We start from the raw sequence: 16,809 nt of genomic DNA, 5'->3' as shown, positions 1-16,809 counted from the left end.
CCTGGGCCCCCTGGAGCCTCCACAGATTCCCACCGCATCTTATCGAAATCCAGATATTTAACCATAGCTTTGTGTTTTAGGTTCAGGGTATTCATCCGGGGCGCAGAGGGATATTCAAACGCGCGCCACGCAACAAAGCTGTGCTGCGTGGCTTGTATTCAAAAAGAAAAGGTCGGGGCGATGTTCATTGTTATGGGACGAGCATTCATACGTAGTAGTCTTGCTCACATCCATTATAGGTTGCTGTGCAATGCAGGATTGATGGCTTCTTGACGTATGCACAGTATTACCAATGACGTCCGTCGTTGATTGAGCTGCAGCTGAGAAGCTTGACGCCAGGGCAGGGTAGACTAACTAACTAACTCCATTGCACGCATACCCCCGTCGATTTACTAGTCAATTCTTCCAACGTCAGTACGGAAAATAGGAGCTAGTAAGTCGTAGAAGATAACTAGCCTTATTTTGGACATCAGCAGCTTCGAGTTTATCCTGGCGAATTCCCCAGGCTTTTTATCTCCTTTGGAAGTATGAACACTACCAGTACCTGGAGAGCATAGTACTGGACAAAAATAGCATCGAGTAAAAAATATAGACATCGGATGATGTTACAGGTGGCATTTCCAGAGACATCTATCTGTCTAATAAATTAATCCAGTCCAAGGCAAAAATACTTAAAAAAAAAAGTGTCCAACGGAGAATACACATTACATAGTTTTATATGTACGAGACATTCATTACAACCACCACCACCACGATGAAGTGGTCTATAACCATCTCCAAAGAAAATGAACAACCCACTCAACTCATTTTTTCCCCCAGATCTCAAACCAACTACACCTTCACCCCCCATTCCCATCGACAACACACTCCTCCTCCTCTTCTTCTTCTTCTTCGGACTCCGTAAACTGAATCCTCTTCCCATACAGCAACGGCGTTCGCCCAGCCATATATCCCAGAGCATACCCAATATATGCCCCCGTAACAATGGTGATGGGGTACGTCTGCCATGGCCGGTCCCTACATTCACAAGCACAAGAAACAAGGAAGATACATTAGCCCATTAGCCCAAAAAGCGCCTAAATGAAGAGGAAAAAAAAAAAAAAAAAAAAAAGCCCTCCTCCGCACACCAAGTCAGATGGGAGGTCATGCTGTTGTAAACCAAAAACACAACATGAAGGAGCATTGAGGGGGGTGGGGGCCGCGTTTCCCTACCAATCCAACGGAATAGGCACCGCCCCGAACCACGCGCCTAATCCCACGCCGACAGTAGCACCCCACACGGCATCGATGGCGCGGGATATCCCCCATATCTCCCGCCAGACAGCGCCGTCGGTGCCGTGGACGTATATCAGGCTCGTGCCAGCGAGGATAGACATGTGCGCGGCGCAAAGGGTGGTGGCGGGGAGGTCGGTTGTGAAGGGGGCGCCGAAGAGGATGAGGCAGATTGCGAAGAGCGGGGTGCCGAGGATGAGCGGGAGGGTTACAGAGAGCAGCGCTGGCTGTGTGGGCTGTTAGCAATGTGTAATGTGTTGGCTATTGGTCTGTTTCCCTGGAACGAGACCACGACAGTTGTCATTGTAACATAGGGCGCACAGATAGATAGATTTATATGAATAATATGAAGCTTGAAAGGCCAGCCAGGGCAGGACAGGGCAGCGAAACAACATGCGGAAATTAAGGACGGGCACACATACAATGACCTTCGCACCCCCAATTCTCTTCCTCGCACCAATCTTCCCGCTGACACCAGGAGCAGCACTACCGCCGCCGCCGCCGCCGCCGCCGCCGCTCCTCCCCTTCCCCAGCCCGCTATCACCACTGCCGCCACCAGTAGTGGCAGGCAAGCAAACAATCACATAGACCCCCTGCATCAGCGCCAATGGCGCCAGGGAGCCCAGGAGGGCTGATACGGGGTCATCGACGAGTGCACGGAAGCGCAGCGCGAATAAGGAGAGGAGGAGTAGCGGATGAATGTGCGCGTATGTCTGCGCGAGGGGGGACGATAAGATGGATGTTGGCGGGTGTGGTTGGGGTTGTGAGGAGGGGACTGGTGAATGCTGTGATGGCGGTGCCGGAGCGGGTTTCGGGGACGAGGTTGGCTGGACCATTTTTTTGATGGGTAGCCTACGCAGGTAGGTCTGTTCGGCGCCGTTGGGGATGGACGGTGGCTGATGATTTTTTGGCGCCGGTAGCGACGCGTTTTTCCCTCTCGCTTTATTGATTCATGGGAGGCATTTTGAAGTGTGTGCGGGCGGAGGTAGTGGGTTGGGTACATGTAACTTATGCGGATGTGTGTTGGTTTGCGAAGCAGAAATGATTTTTGGAGCTTGCATGATGATGTAATTTACGCGATTGGTTACTAACTGTATTGAGAATACAAGAATGCAGGTGGTAAACTACTTGAGTTCAACGGAAACGGAAATATACATATATCGGCATCAGTTATACTATACAGATTATGGTTAATCGGTAGCCTCACAAGAGATATTTCTCTATCTACAAAACCAGGCTGAAAGATAACTTGGTTATTCAAAAGCTCATTGATTGTCTCACCTGGCAAAACACCCAAGAAAATAATAACCTTGTCAGGTCCTCAGATTCTGTAGGAAATATATTCGTGTAGAGGTCAAAGCCGTATGAATATAGTGAGACAAAAGCCAATGGAAGGTAAGAAAGGCGCAGAACACTTCGCTGCCTGAGAAATGGCGAAGAGAGAGAGGGGGGAGATAAAAAAAATCCATAATGTGCAGAATACAACAAAGGAAAATAAAATTAACAAATATAGATAAAACAGAGAACTCAACAGAAAAAGTAACCGAAGGCAGGCATCTAAGGACTTCGTCCCTAGCGCCTATAGGAAAAACTTGAACAGGATTTCATCGTGTGCCAATCCGAAAAAGTCGTCAGGTATGTAAAACAGAAAGAATAGAGATAGAGAAGATATACATATGTGCAATACGAATCAATAGAGGGACCGGTCATGCCACCCAGTTCCTCTCCCACCTACAAATGTGTGCGCTATTGTAGAAAGGGGTATGGAGGTGCAAAAGTTTATTGAGAAAAAGTGACGAAATCGAGACGCTTGGACGCTGAATACGAAAAAGTAATGAATAAAAAAAAGCGTGATGCGGAAAGGTACATAAAGCATGCTCGGTATGGAGGCCACTTGAGAAAAAACGGGTATTTTTGTACGGGTACTTATGTTAATCATATCATCCCCGCAATATAATTTCTGTCCGTTGTCCCCATGTTCGCGCGCCGGTAGGCATCTTCTCTCCTCCTATGGGACGCTTCCATGAATTCATCGTCACTCTCCGTCTCAGAACGCTCGGTATTATTAACCCTTCTATCGCTACCCCAACGGGACGAAATTCTGTAGGAGGAATCTGAGTACGAAGGTGTCAGGAGGCTTGGTTGACCTGGGGGGGGCTGGCCGACCCGTAGTTGGGAAATGTCCCGCTGCAGTTGGAAGACTTGCTCCTCGAGAAGCTTGCGCGCGGTCTGCTCACGTCGAACAAGGGTTGTTAATGCGCTGTATTGCTCGACGGAGATTCCCTTGAAGTCGGAAACGAATGACGATGGGGTCTGGCATGAGACGTTGTTTCTAACGGTATATGGGCGCAATGTGGCGGTACTTTCGGGTCTGTCGGGGGTAGGTGAAGTACGAGGAGGGGTGATGCTCGGGCTCGATGGGAATGAGCTTACAAAGAGCGGCGGATGTGCATCTGTTACTGTGCGCTGTTGGCTGTGTGGAAAATTGCGTCCCATGCTCGTGTCAAAGGTTTTCTTGGCTGGGGAAACATCGTGACCCTGGAGCTTCGCGATAGCAAATTCAAGATCCATCAGCTTTACTTCCAACATGTTCACTCGTTGCGCAAGGCCGGTTTCAGAATTGTCATGCATCGTTCCCATCAGCGCGGTGAGGTTGAAGGGATCATCTAGCGACTGGTCAACTTCCGCATGCTCTGTGGCTTCTAAAACACTGGCAATTGTGCTTTGGGTTTCAGGTCGGGCGGATATCGAAGGGCTCGTCTCCACCTTGAGGAAGCTTTCCCTCCAGAACTTGATCTCATCACTACGCCGCCGCCATTGTATTGGAGACATACGATGTGCTCTTGCCGTGTCCCGCAATTCAGACGCGCTGCGCGACCGTCTTTTTTGTTGTCTGGATGTCTTTTGGTCGAAAATTTTCGGCTCTTTTATACGTCGTGTTGGTGAATGGATGCTGTTCGGTCTCGAATTCTGCCGGGCAATTTGACTAGCGAGCTCGCGGGCTTCGTGAGTTGATAAAACGATACTTGGCAACGTTGCTCGTCGTCGTGGCTGTCGGTAGAAGTCGAATCTTGGCGACCTACTGCCAGATCGCTGATGATGCTGGGATTCCCTCGAGTTCCTCAAGGAACTCCGCGTAGGGGTATGAGCTAGTGAGCTAGGATGGGTTGGCAATGACGGCGCCCTGTTCGATCGCGACCGCAAAGATCCAGACGCCGGTTTAGCTGGATGCTCTGTTGTCCGTAGGGTAGGCGTCCACTGATTGAGTGCTTCTCTTCTGAAAGATTCCGGGTCACTTCGCCTCTTTCGACCGAATATCTTGCGCATGACCGACCTCAGAGTGCTCCCTCTTCGTCTTCGCATGATGGAATCCTTCGTCAGAGTGGAGGAGATTGAGTCCTGGGGACCATGAGATGCTGCGCCATTTAATGGGGTGATGCGGGTGGCACAAGGAGAATCGTTCAGGCCGGGGGTAGAAGTCGTCGACGGATTCGCGGAGAAGACCGCAGATGGAGAGGCGGAAGCAGACTCCAAATTATGTGGAAAGGCATTGAGAGCCTCCTGACTACTCCTCCCAGCGAGGGGAATGGAGTGTGATATCTTGACATCGTCCGACTGGGTTTCGGCAGGTGGCAAACGTTTGCGAGTTCCATAATTTGGGAGCATTGGCTGAGACCCAGGAGACATGATGAGCAGGTCGCCAGCCAAGCTTGTCGAAGAGAAACTGGTGGGGTTAGTGGTCCGCGTTCTTCCCGCCTCTTTCTTGCTTTCTTTCTTACTTTTTTTTTGGAGGAATTCGTGGCTGAGCGAGGCCCCCTTTATCGATAGTCTCTCCGCCTTCAAGGGCTGTGGCTGGCGCTGTGCGTAGCCGTGGGTGTCTGGAACAAGGGGGCTACAGATCGACGGTGGGCTGCGATCCCATGATAACTGCGATAGACAAATAGCAGTTGGACAAAGGCCAGCCACCAGCGGGGTTGCATATATCGACTGATGAAATCAATGATCGGCCGATGGAAAAGCGAGAGGATCCGGCTATGAGCAGCCGGTGCAGTGCCGTTGGCCAATAAAAACCAGCCACAGAGAGGCTGAATGGAGGGAAATAAGAGAAAAGAGGGTGTGGTAAGTCGCTTTTTGGCACGAGCAGACGTTGGAGAATGAGGATAAAAAAAGAAAACTAAAAAGAACAAGAAAAAAAAAAAAGAAAGAAACAAGCTAGATAAGATAAAAGTAAGTAAGATAAAAATAAAAAGTAAAATATTTAGAGGGTGCGAAGGAGAATAATATCTCGAGTCGAAACCTTCCGGAAGTTCAGGGGGAAGAAGCTTCAACGACCACGTCAGTTGGGCGATGGAAGGGGACAACGCATGATTGTCAGAAATAAGACAGGGGGGAAGAAGGCATCGGAGCGACAGAAACCAAGCATACCGAATCAAGAGGATTGAAAGCACCAGGAGCTGCAACGCCGGCTGGGCCTGGCAGGGGAGTTAGAGCGTCTGGGCTGGAATGCCGGCTGCGAGGGAAGACGAATGAGAGCCAACCATCACGTTATTCAGGGCAGAGCCAAGAAGCCATCATGGACGTTCGTCGACCTCGAGAAGGGAGAGGAGAAACTCACGGACGAAAAGGAGAAGTCGAAGGAGAGAAGAAGAAGCAGTGAAAGAGAAGTGGAGAAGAAGAAGAAGAAGGAGAAGAGGAGGAGAAGGAGGAGAAGAAGGGAGAGCAACGCAGCCGGATTCCGCGGGGACTGTGGAGGGAGGCAGTGGCATTATATTATGGATGGATTTGGCGGCGGATGTTCAACGGCGGAGGCTTTAGCGCAGTTGGGGCACCAGCCCGGGGCCACGCCAACGCCTGTTCGGGCTAGTCAGGGCCGCGCTGGAGCCTCCCGCCCTGATCCAGTGATCCAACCCCAAAGTCGAGCGGGGACTGAGACTTGAGCAGGCTTGAGCAGAACTGAGCAGAACTGAGCAGAACTGAGCACAGCGAGCACGGTGAGCACGGTGAGCACTGGTAAGCAACCGGTGAGCGGTAGCCAACAGACCATCGAGCCCCGCCGAACCGCCAAGTCAACGGCATCATCATAGCACAAGTTCGGGACTTAGTCTGCGGCCATTCCGCGCTACTGGAACTTTCCTTTTCCTTTCCTTGCTTGTTGGTCGTGGATTCTCCAAATTTCCGATAACACTGAGCAAAAAGTCTCTTTATGCATGATCTTCGTCCTCCAGGAGCCGTGCCTCTGAAAGAAAGAAAGAATGAAAGAATGAATGAATAAATGAATGATGTGATGAAGAGGAACTAACGAGCTAATTCTCAGGGTGCATTGGGAATAATAGTTGATTGGTGCACACATTCCTTCCACTGGGAGCTTGCTGCCCTGAGCAATGCATCCATCTCATCATTGATATGCCGCTCTGCCTTTGCAGGTCTTGTCGTGGTGGAAAATCAAGAAATTCACCGCCGATCCTTGCTTGACGCTAGGCGTTTGTGAGACACATGGAATATATTAATAACCGCAATGGATGTTGCCCTCCACCTGCATATCTTGGGCTCAACACGACCTTTGACCGACCACACTACTATGGACTTCACCAGCTCCCGATTTCAGCTCATGCGATGCGAGGCACCAAATGTCTGACCCCTAATGGCAGATCCCCGGCCCAGTTTTTTTTTTCTCAAACCCCGTTTCGAGTTTCCCGCAAGCGGCATCCTGCGACTATCTGTCGATGCGGAGTTTGCCGTGTGGTTGCACCGCTTGCCAATGCAGGAGCCAAGGGCGGGTTTGGAGCTTGACTCTCTCTCTCTCTCGTAACTTACTCGGCAGTTCACGCGAATGCTGGATCCGTATCGCTAGATTTATCATCAGACGGGAATTAGAATACCACCCTGCTTAGTTGGAGAACCCCCGCGCGCGGCGCGCGACTTATGGGTTCCGTCGGTTTCGCAACATCAAAGAGAGAAAAATTAGCAATGCACCCCAAGTCCACCCGTGCAGGAATGCTTTCAATATTAAAAGACAAGGAAATTAAATCGTGCGGGCGCATAACTAACGTAGAAATTGATTATACATCAGCGAGCTCACGCATCATCATATTACCCACCCCCCCATCTTCTTCCAGTATCAAGAGTCTACCAATCAAGAAAAGCACAGAAGAAGCTACTTAAAGATTGCATATTCATTTCACAGGCCCTAGTAGTTTTCGTTTTATCCCCTTTTGGTTTTTGCTCCGTCAAATTTTTATGTTCCCGATAAATTGACGCTAGGGGAGAGATACAAAAATTTAAGGATCTTCTGGAAGCAGCAGCTATGAGAGTTAAGTGTCTATCTGCATGGTATCTTGAATCATACTGCACACCATACATAGTATACTCACCGCAAACCATTCCCGGCCATGTGGCGGCGTGCTAGCCAATTACACCCTCGTCCATCCTGGAACCTTTTCATCAAAGCGTCTTGGTTCCTCAGACTCCCAGCTCTGTATCATAGAGCTTTTGCTCTCGCTCTTTTTTTTTTTTTCTTTTTTTTTTCCCTAGAGGTTAAGCTTCTTATTTCTTGATACAATCCTTCCTCAGCGCTTCATCCAATCAAACATGCCGAATTGATTTTTCTTCCGAATTTCCATCACACCTTCGTAGGTTTCATTTTTTTTTCTCCTAACAACGGGAATCCCTGCGATGGAAGTGTTATCCGAGATTTGACGGTGTAAAGATGAGTGAGTGATGTTGGAAGCTCTTCTCAAAGCTGATGTCTTTCTGTTAAATCTGTTCTCTATTATTCTCTGATGAATTGTGAGGTGTCTTAAACTGCTAGGGGGCAGTCTGGTCCCTATCACAGGGGGTGGGCAAATGAACCTCGTTAAAATCCCAGAGATGAAGACATCTCTTTGATTCCCTTCAAAGGGTTGTAGCAGGAGCTTCATGAAACATGCAGCTGGGGGGGCGGGACGGAGCAAAAAGTGTGAAGGTCGTATTATTCAGTATGTTGCTGTTAAACAATATCATCGCAGATATCATCATCGATATACATCATCATTGATATATCATCGGTAGATATCATTCATTCAAGCAGGGCAGTAGATAGATGGGCAGGTAGGCAGATGGTGATGTTGATTCTCATAGAGATTGATTGGATATTGAGCAGGCAGGTTGGTTGGTAGGTCCCTAAGGGAGGGAGATATGTCGCTAGCTCGCCATTTCTATTCTATTAGCAATCCATCAGATATCACGCGGGGAGGCAGGTTGGCAGGTTAGCAGGGACTGAGAGAGAGACCACCCGAGGGGTCAGCCGACGTGTAATCTGCAGGTTAGCAGCAATCTAGCCAGGTAGGTAGGAAGATAATTCAGGGGTAAGAATAGGGGGGTATCTGGGTGTTTCAGCATTTGAATCAATCAGAATGTCCAGGAATCCCCTCGACACCAATAAGATCATTGAATTTCAACCCACATCCAATCATTTCAGCCACAAAATGAAGCAACTTCTCGCCCCTCCCCCTCCCCGGAGCTTCGTATGATACTTATAGACCTCGCTTCTCTCCGTCGAATAATAATTATAGAGTCTAGGTCTGTAAAGGAGTCGTGGGAGAGCCGCTCAAACCATGGCCGTTCCTCAGTCTTCACCGAGTCATGCGCATGTTATATTAAACGACACAACAAAGAGCAATTCGCACTATCGATACTACATTAGTTTATAGTATCCGAGCTATATCGGTGCGTCTTTAAGGGTTTCAATCATGTTCCCAACGGGGGAGGCATGTGATTGTGGCGCAGGGCCAGCCTTGTTTGATTTTCTATCATACATGCTAAAGTTTAATACACTCCCCCGCCATGAAGGAGCACCACTGCCGTACGTAGATCAAGGGGCTAAGGGCATAAAGGCAGCTCTCCTCCCAATTTTGCTTCTATTGCTCTATCTTCCCTTTTCTCCTCACAAAGGTCATCCCAGTTTCGCAAAAACTATCCGATTCCACACTTCCATCATGAGTACCCAGACAGTTCGAAGACTTGACCGCACAAGGATTTTCTATTTTGCGCTGGCGTAAATGGTCCGCCGCTAGGGTTTTGTTGTGCGTAGCTGCATGGCATGAAGAAATATAATATCCGTTTTCCAATTGAATCGTTTATCGGCCAATATGTACTCCGTACATCCCGTCAAAACCTAATTGAAGAACGTGACATGATAAATACTATTTTCTTGCATGTTCATACAAAGGGGGTAAGAACGCTGTAGACCTTATCATGTTCGACGTTGACAAGCTCTCAACCCTCAGGTTCTCCGACTAGGAAGAGATGATTGAGTAAGTTGGTGGTTGGCATTCGCCTTTGGGGGTTTTGCTGTAGCATCAACCAAAGAAATGATGCAAGGTGCTCTACATTCTCAGCACCGAAATCATGTGGGAGCCTGTCTGTCAGGTGTTTTGTAAAGTTCTCATGCACCTGATCGTTCTTACCAAGGAGCTGGCTAATATGGTAAGTGTGCTCTTCGTCAATCTGTTCTGCTGTGAGGCCAAAGGTTCCCAAGGGAAATAATGGCTCGTTTGTTGCTAATTCAAATACCTTCACAAAAATATTAGATGGGAGAACTGGGTTTGGGTGTAGGGGGAGCATACCAAGCAACCCAAGGCCCAGATATCGATCCTAGCATCCCAAGTACTTCGGTGGATTAGCTCAGGTGCACGCAAAGCTTTCGGCGTTACCGGCCACTGATCACATTGTTGACTCCATGCAGCTAGGTAATGATATGAGTTCTTGTACCAGGTTTGGCATAAACAAACGGTGCATCATACCTCCACCCAGATCACCAATCTTAACCAAGATCGTGGTGAAATCTGCATCGTCCAGTTCGCCCCGTCGTCTCTGTGTAGCCATCAAATATTTCGGCGCGCTATCATCTACCTTTGTTCCTTCTAGCCACCTAACAGGGCTGAACTCCGGGGGCTGCAAGAACGCCTCTACGTGCGCAGCCCCAACAATTGAAAACAGAACATTTGCAGGTTGTAGATCTGCATTAAGTCAGGATACTACCAACTTTCATGCCTCAGGCGCTGACCTACCACAGTGGGCGATGCCTAGCTTATGAAGAAAGTCAACACCCAACAAGATTTGTTTGGAAATAGCTCGCACGTAGGCTGCCTGGCGCGGCTTTCTGGTGACGCTTATTACTTCACCGTCGGATATCATTGCAGGGAGCACTAGACACAAGTGCGTCCCATTTGGGCCATCATGCTCGAAATAATCCAGCAGTTCGATAATATGCCCTTTGCCAGGATGATCTAGGCCCGGAGCAGATAATTTAAGAAGCATAGCAAGCTCTTTATTGTTTCTGGAAACATCCGCTTTCAGTATCTTCAACGCAACATGTCGCTGGAGCCTTAAATGGAGTGGTTAGTTGTCACTGGGGAAAAAAGGGTCTGCTGGGAGAGACTCACAATTGGTCATGTGTGAGCCATACTGTTGAGAATTGGCCAAACGCTAACTTTCCAATAACCTCGTACCTCTTATTGAATACATCGTGGAGGTGTACCGGATGATAGCCTCCCTGGCGATACTCTTCGACGGGCTCAACGATGTCGTGGATTCTCTCGAAACGCCGCATTTTGAATCACAGGTAACTGGTTTGGGCAAAGAACATATCCAGGACGGTTGGCTCAAGTCCATACTGCATTTCTAAGAGAGATGTGGAGGAGCCTGTCGAACTTTTCTGATGTCATGTGACGACACTTGAATAAGGTTGTACAGCAACCATTCCTGGCGCGCTTAGTCGCGACATTCTTCAAACAAGGCCTGGGTGAAAATAAGCCTAGGCCAACCAAAAGTTCCATTCTCTCCACGATGAGGGGCCACCATCAACTAACCTGTCTCTATATTTAGATTGCTATGGCAGTCATGCTCACATGGGACTGCGTCATTGCGCTGGGTCTCAAGATGATGAAGATGATCCCTCAGCCAGAGATTCGAGATATGCCCGCTGCGTCTAGAAAGAAGCGTTGAGAGAGTCTTTGGGTGGGAAGTTTTCATCTTGAAAGATACAGCCGACCAGCCTCCTTACTCATCCCGAATAAGGCCACCAATTGCTAGAAATTGACATCTATAAAGCTCCATCAAATTTTGACAAGTATGCTGCAGAGCTTACAGGTGGTATACATATCAAGAAGGGCACCCAACCGCTGATCACGGAGTACCACTTCAAATCAACAACTCATAAAGGACATTTCTCTCTCACTTCCGTGAGTTGGTGATGACTTTGCCGCCGGACGGCTTTATGGACGAGTCAATCATGCTCTCCAGATAACAACATTCAGGGGGTAACTCTCTAGGGACGACTTCTTATCAAGCTCGCGCGTGCGACAGATTATCCCAGCGTCTGTTCTGACGACTGTCTTGTACGTCACGTTATCACGAAGATGGCCTCCTGAAAACCATTTTGAGCCTTTTATTGCTTTCAGGGCATATAACAGATGCGTTTCTCAGATCTATGTCTGGCCTTTAGGATTGCATGTATTCGCCAGCGTCGGGGTATCGTAGATCCGCATTTTCCTCCAAGAAATCCATCCAACGTCGTAGGAATTGGTTGCCACTATTGATAAGAGGACCAGAAAATGAAAGGCCATGAGTTAAAACGATGTCCACATATGTTGCTAATAATACACTTGGTTCGATGTCTTGATGGGAGGAAAATCGAAACTTTCATAACGCTAGCTAGGGGAGATAGAGGAGGTCGAAATGGAAACAGTCGTTTTACTTACCCACGAATTGTTTCAGAATCCCCACATATGCACAAATGACGTTTGGGACGGGTCATTGCGACTGCGAATTTTGGCGTCAGCAAGGTTTTGAAAGATATTTATTAAACTCACGTAATTGTCTGCTGCATCTTTATGGCAGTTTGCTGAAATTACGATGGTTGCTATTGTTCACACAGAAAAAGCAACGTACCATTTAATCGCCTCTTCTCAGCAAGAAACCCAACTTCATGCTCTGGGTTGCTACGCACAAGACTCACGATGACAGCCTCCTTCTCCCGTCCTTGAAACCCATCCACGCTCCCTAGTTCGAGTCCAGGGTATTTGTCTTTCAACATGCTAGACAATAAAGCTAACTGTGCATTGTATGGCGTCACGACGGCGACATCTTCTGGTTTTACACCAGCCCCAATCAAATTTTCAACGTGTCTAGCGACCAGATAGGCTTCCATATCATTGCTCTTACTCTCGGCAAAGAGGGATATCTGCTTCTGCTTCGGCATCACAGCAGGTTCCTCGACTTTCTCTGGGAAATCTCCACCCTGGGTATCATAGAATACCAGTGGTTCCCGTGTGTCATCAGTCTCTTCAACTTCATAAGGCAAATCCTTAAGTAATCGCAGTTTCACTGCATCTGCGGCGATCAGCTTTGATTCATAAAGTTCTTGTGAAGGAAATTGCATGATTTTCTCATGCATCCGATACTGAGTTGTTAGCATTCGTTTGATGGCGGGACCATGCAGCGACAGCAAACGATCAAATAGCGTCATTTCGAGTGTCCCTCCTTTTGCTTTATGCTGGCCTACATTGTTATCCTTGTCCATCCTTAGGACTGATTGTTCGTCGTCTGGTGACTTCCCGCTTCCCACCGCCCCGCTAAATTTCAAAGTGGCAGACTTGACAGTTGGAGGCAACTGCAGATGGTCACCAGCCAATATCGCCTTGGAAGCAGACAACAGTGGAACCCAACATTGAGCCTCCAGCGCCTGGCTGGCCTCATCAATGATAACAACGTCGAATTTCTGGTTTCTCAGCTGATGCCCACCGGCGCCGTGCAATGTTGCCAGAACCACTTTACAATCCGTAACAAGGTTACCAACACATTTAGACTCTCGTTCTCGGAACTCTTTACGTAGTTCCTTCAGATCTCTGTAGATCTCTCTCCTCTCCCTCCCGCTTCTTGTCTTGCGTATACTTGCCTGTTTAACTTCTATCTCCTTCCTGATGTCCTTGACAATGGCGGCAGCGTCTGATGTTTGGATTAAAACCTCCAAGGAGTGATCCAAAACAGTTGATAGAAGGCGGGCGGGATGTCCAATTCTAACCAGGGGCACTTTGTGTGGAGCCAGTCGTTCGACAATATTATCCACTGAGACGTTCGACGGACCGCACACTAAGATACGAAGATTTTGGCGGAGAAATTGCAGGATTAATTCTATCAGTGTATATGTTTTTCCAGTGCCGGGTGGACCATGGATGAGCGCAATTTCTTTTGCTGCAAGTGCAAATCGGATTGCTTCCCTTTGTGAGTCGTTTAGTGTAGGATCAATGAACTCGATTGTCCCGATGGAACTCAAATCCACGGGGGAGGGTGTCGAATGCCCAAAAACCACCCTCATGAAATATGTGTAGTCTGACTCCGTCATGCTCCCCAATTTGGCCATAGTTTGCTTCATCCTGGGTAAAATTTTATTAGCAAGTATGTTCACGTAGTTTTTGTTACTGATAATAATATAATCTCACCGTCGGTATGTAATATCGTTCGCCAACTTCACCCTGCAATGTATGACCCATCAATCAGCCAGCAGATCCAGTGAGAACCAATTGTCTCCTTTTCCACCACATCAAACGAATAATGCACCAAAGCTCACATCCAAACCTTCTTTCCCCACAGATCCTCTACAGACTCTTCATCTCTCCCCTTTCCACCAGCGACCCTCTGCCCCCCAAACGCGACCCAAATACTCCGCTCCCCAACTCTAGTCACAACCCCCTCCGGGGCCTTATCCTTTCTCTCCTCCTCCTTTGATCCTCTTGCCCTACCGCCACCACCCCGAGTTCCCGCCGCCACATCCTCAACTCTCACGACATCGCCCACCCTCATCCCATGAGCGCCCAACCTCTGCGCTCCACCATCACCGTTCCCACCATCACCATTGCTATCCTTTCCACCCCTCGCCCCAGATCCAATTGCACTGTCCACGCCGAATTCGCCTACCTCACGTCCACCCATTCCCGTCCGACAATTGATGAGAACAAGGCCTATGAGTGCATAGCCTGCGGCTTGCAATGTGCGACGTGTTGAAGCGGAAATACCATCTGATTGTGCAATTGATGCAGAGAGCGGTGAGGAGGCAATTTCGGCTTCATGTTCTGCGAGAAGGAGTTCTGTTTGGGCTTGGGCGAAGGCTTGGATGGGGATTGGAGTCGGCATTGGGGTGCGGGGTATTGGAAAGGGATGAGGAAGGGGACCTCAATTAATTGGTATTTTTGTATATCTAGGTCGAATGTGGAGGGGCCGATTTAAGGATGGCAGACTGGGAATCGGATTCAAAAGTGAATGCCATATCACTTTGTTAAATGCGTGACAGCCGGCGAGCTTGATGCTCCTTATTGAAGCTGCCAGGAATGATTTGTTTTCAATGTGTGGCTGATGAGCGATGATGATGTAAGAGGACGAGGCCGTAGTCAACTAACTAGCTAAAGCGAAAAAGTAATTGAAGTATGGGACAATATATATTTATACCACATTACTCTGTAAATGTATTGTTTACTATTAACTATAGATTATTGTACATGTCTTTGTCACCCAATTTCCGTCCCGTCGACTTTGCACAGAGAATACAACAAACAATCAAAACGGTCCATCGTTCCACTAGGCCAGAATTGCGAATTTCTCGATATCCCCGCGCGTAAAAACGGAATTTCAATTGAAACCCCAGAAAAACGACATGTTATCAGGGGTATCCAGATATTCAGGATCAGAACTCTCCAAATCACCTACCTTCTTCAATTTTGATCCCTATCTTACTCTCCCTTTTTACTACCACCTCAGCCTCCTCTTTCTTTACCTTCCTCTCCTTCTTCACCTTGGCCGTCCACCCTTTGATCTCACTCTTACACAACCCGGTTCCCGCAAGCTCACACTCCCCGCATCTCCTAGCCACTGGTAAACATACCGTCTGCCCTAGCCCAACCAATAGCTTATTAATCTCATGCCACTTGTCCTTGGGCAACCAACTCTCCAGCGCCGCCCGAGTCTCCTCAGGCGTCTTTGTCTTATGCCATCCCCACAAATTCGTGATACGATGCACATGTACATCGACGCCGATGCCCTCATCACGGCCCCATGCGGAACTCATGCAGAGGTAAGCCATCTTCGGCCCGACGCCTGGCAATCGCATTAGTCCCTCCACAGTGGGTGGAATGTCAGAGTTATACTCGTCTCGAAGTATGACAGCAGCAGCCTTGATGTATTTTGTTTTGTTGTTATGGAAGCCGACACTCTGAATGAGTTCATTGAGGCGAGCTGGTTTTACGGCAAGGATGTTCTCGAGGGTTAAGGTGCTTTTTGTGTGTTGGTTGTTTTGGTCCCACACTAATGCTTTCTTTGCTTCCTGCTCCTGTTCCTCTTCCTCTTCTGCTTCTCTTTCAACTTTCACAGCCCTTTTCTCCTCTCTCTTCATAGTTTGCTCCCATTTCTCCTCTTTCTTCACCGTCTGCCGGCCCTCCTCCTCTCCCTTCACTGCCCATACTCCATTCTCCTTTATTGAAACCACCTCTTCTTCCTTCTTAGTAGAGACCACCTCTTCTTCTTCTTCTTTTATGGAGTGGCCCTCCTCCAGTTCCTCCTTCTTTACGATCAACGTCCCAAAATCCGCCTCCTTGTTATCACTTTCAGGTCCCAGCTCTGTATGCAACCGTTGCATAGCAATGGCAGTGACGGTATCTTTCGTCTGCGACGAAAGCATCAGGGCTATGAGGATGTGGAAACGCCTTTGACGCGGGGAAGAAGAGCGCCAGTAGAGCTGGGAGCAGCCCATAGTATCCACTGGTGCGGTGGGGTTTTTGCGACGCATTTCCTTGACGATGTCATAAATATTTTCCCAATTTGAGGGGGGTTCAACTTTGACGACCCCGTTCGCGCCGGTCGATCTACGCGCTGGTAGCCGCCGTGATCGAGGCTTTGGGGTTGGTTTCGACTCTGTCTCCTCCTTTTTGATGATAGTAGACTTTTCCGGTGTAGTGGATGTCCTATGTGATGGTGCTGTTGAAGCCGATCGCTTGATTTCATTAGGCAGGGGGTCATGATCCCGTTTCCTTTTCCGGTCTTGCGTTATTGCCCGCGCTGGTGCCAGGAGATCCTCAATGTCCGTGGTATTCGCAGAGGAGAGTTCAGAATCATCATGACTATCACTCGCGGGCTCGGCTTTTGCGGAGTTGCTATGATGGGAGGCTAACTCGCTTTGTCTCCTCCTGTCCGCTAGGGGATAGCTGTTAAGTGAGTTTTTCGCGTTGGCAATCCGCCGCGATTGGCGACGTGGAGTCGCTGACAGAATTTCAACAACCTTTGCAGTCTCCTTGGAGACTCGTGACGTTCTCATTTTGGGTTGAAGTAATATGTGTGGTAATATTCATACATGTGCTTGTCTGCAGTCGTCAAAAAGTTCGAACCCCTTTTTGTCAACACCAATCAGCGGATAATGAAAATCACGTGGCGATAAGCCAGTCCCACTCAGCCTCGGTACAATTGAGCTCCATTCTCATCAATAAGCTTCCATCATTCATGATCAGGAAAAAT

At 48.5% G+C, this 16,809-nt stretch overlaps 6 protein-coding genes across 6 annotated transcripts; 1 reads left to right on the top strand and 5 right to left on the bottom strand.

The window, feature by feature from the left end:
* Positions 1–839: 839 nt before the first annotated feature.
* On the bottom strand, positions 840–2,108 carry HCBG_04372 (phosphoethanolamine transferase PIGF; the record flags this gene model as incomplete). The annotated part of the gene is made up of 3 exons (XM_045431421.1): positions 840–1,017; positions 1,213–1,499; positions 1,695–2,108. 3 exons carry the CDS (start codon positions 2,106–2,108, stop codon positions 840–842), a joined length of 879 nt encoding a protein of 292 aa, XP_045287974.1.
* Positions 2,109–3,212: 1,104 nt separating this feature from the next.
* HCBG_04371 (uncharacterized protein) lies at positions 3,213–4,959 on the bottom strand (the record flags this gene model as incomplete). Its single annotated transcript, XM_045431420.1, has 2 exons — positions 3,213–3,386; positions 3,439–4,959. The coding sequence occupies 2 exons, from the start codon at positions 4,957–4,959 to the stop codon at positions 3,213–3,215; spliced, it is 1,695 nt and encodes a 564-aa protein (XP_045287973.1).
* An 839-nt stretch (positions 4,960–5,798) lies between these two features.
* Positions 5,799–6,209, top strand: HCBG_04370 (uncharacterized protein; the record flags this gene model as incomplete). Its single annotated transcript, XM_045431419.1, has 1 exon — positions 5,799–6,209. The coding sequence occupies one exon, from the start codon at positions 5,799–5,801 to the stop codon at positions 6,207–6,209; it is 411 nt and encodes a 136-aa protein (XP_045287972.1).
* A 3,316-nt stretch (positions 6,210–9,525) lies between these two features.
* On the bottom strand, positions 9,526–10,861 carry HCBG_04369 (protein kinase; the record flags this gene model as incomplete). Its single annotated transcript, XM_045431418.1, has 6 exons — positions 9,526–9,545; positions 9,717–9,822; positions 9,876–9,994; positions 10,053–10,268; positions 10,320–10,636; positions 10,695–10,861. The coding sequence occupies 6 exons, from the start codon at positions 10,859–10,861 to the stop codon at positions 9,526–9,528; spliced, it is 945 nt and encodes a 314-aa protein (XP_045287971.1).
* An 890-nt stretch (positions 10,862–11,751) lies between these two features.
* HCBG_04368 (helicase) lies at positions 11,752–14,442 on the bottom strand (the record flags this gene model as incomplete). Its single annotated transcript, XM_045431417.1, has 4 exons — positions 11,752–11,842; positions 12,012–12,072; positions 12,202–13,685; positions 13,880–14,442. The coding sequence occupies 4 exons, from the start codon at positions 14,440–14,442 to the stop codon at positions 11,752–11,754; spliced, it is 2,199 nt and encodes a 732-aa protein (XP_045287970.1).
* A 562-nt stretch (positions 14,443–15,004) lies between these two features.
* HCBG_04367 (DNA base excision repair N-glycosylase 1, mitochondrial precursor) lies at positions 15,005–16,612 on the bottom strand (the record flags this gene model as incomplete). Its single annotated transcript, XM_045431416.1, has 1 exon — positions 15,005–16,612. One exon carries the CDS (start codon positions 16,610–16,612, stop codon positions 15,005–15,007), a length of 1,608 nt encoding a protein of 535 aa, XP_045287969.1.
* Between the last annotated feature and the right edge of the window lie 197 nt (positions 16,613–16,809).

This window comes from Histoplasma capsulatum (genome assembly GCF_000150115.1).
Source record: "Histoplasma capsulatum G186AR genomic scaffold supercont2.5, whole genome shotgun sequence".
In the NCBI taxonomy this organism is placed as follows: Eukaryota; Fungi; Ascomycota; class Eurotiomycetes; order Onygenales; family Ajellomycetaceae; genus Histoplasma; species Histoplasma capsulatum.
This window is presented reverse-complemented; position numbering and strand designations above follow the sequence as displayed.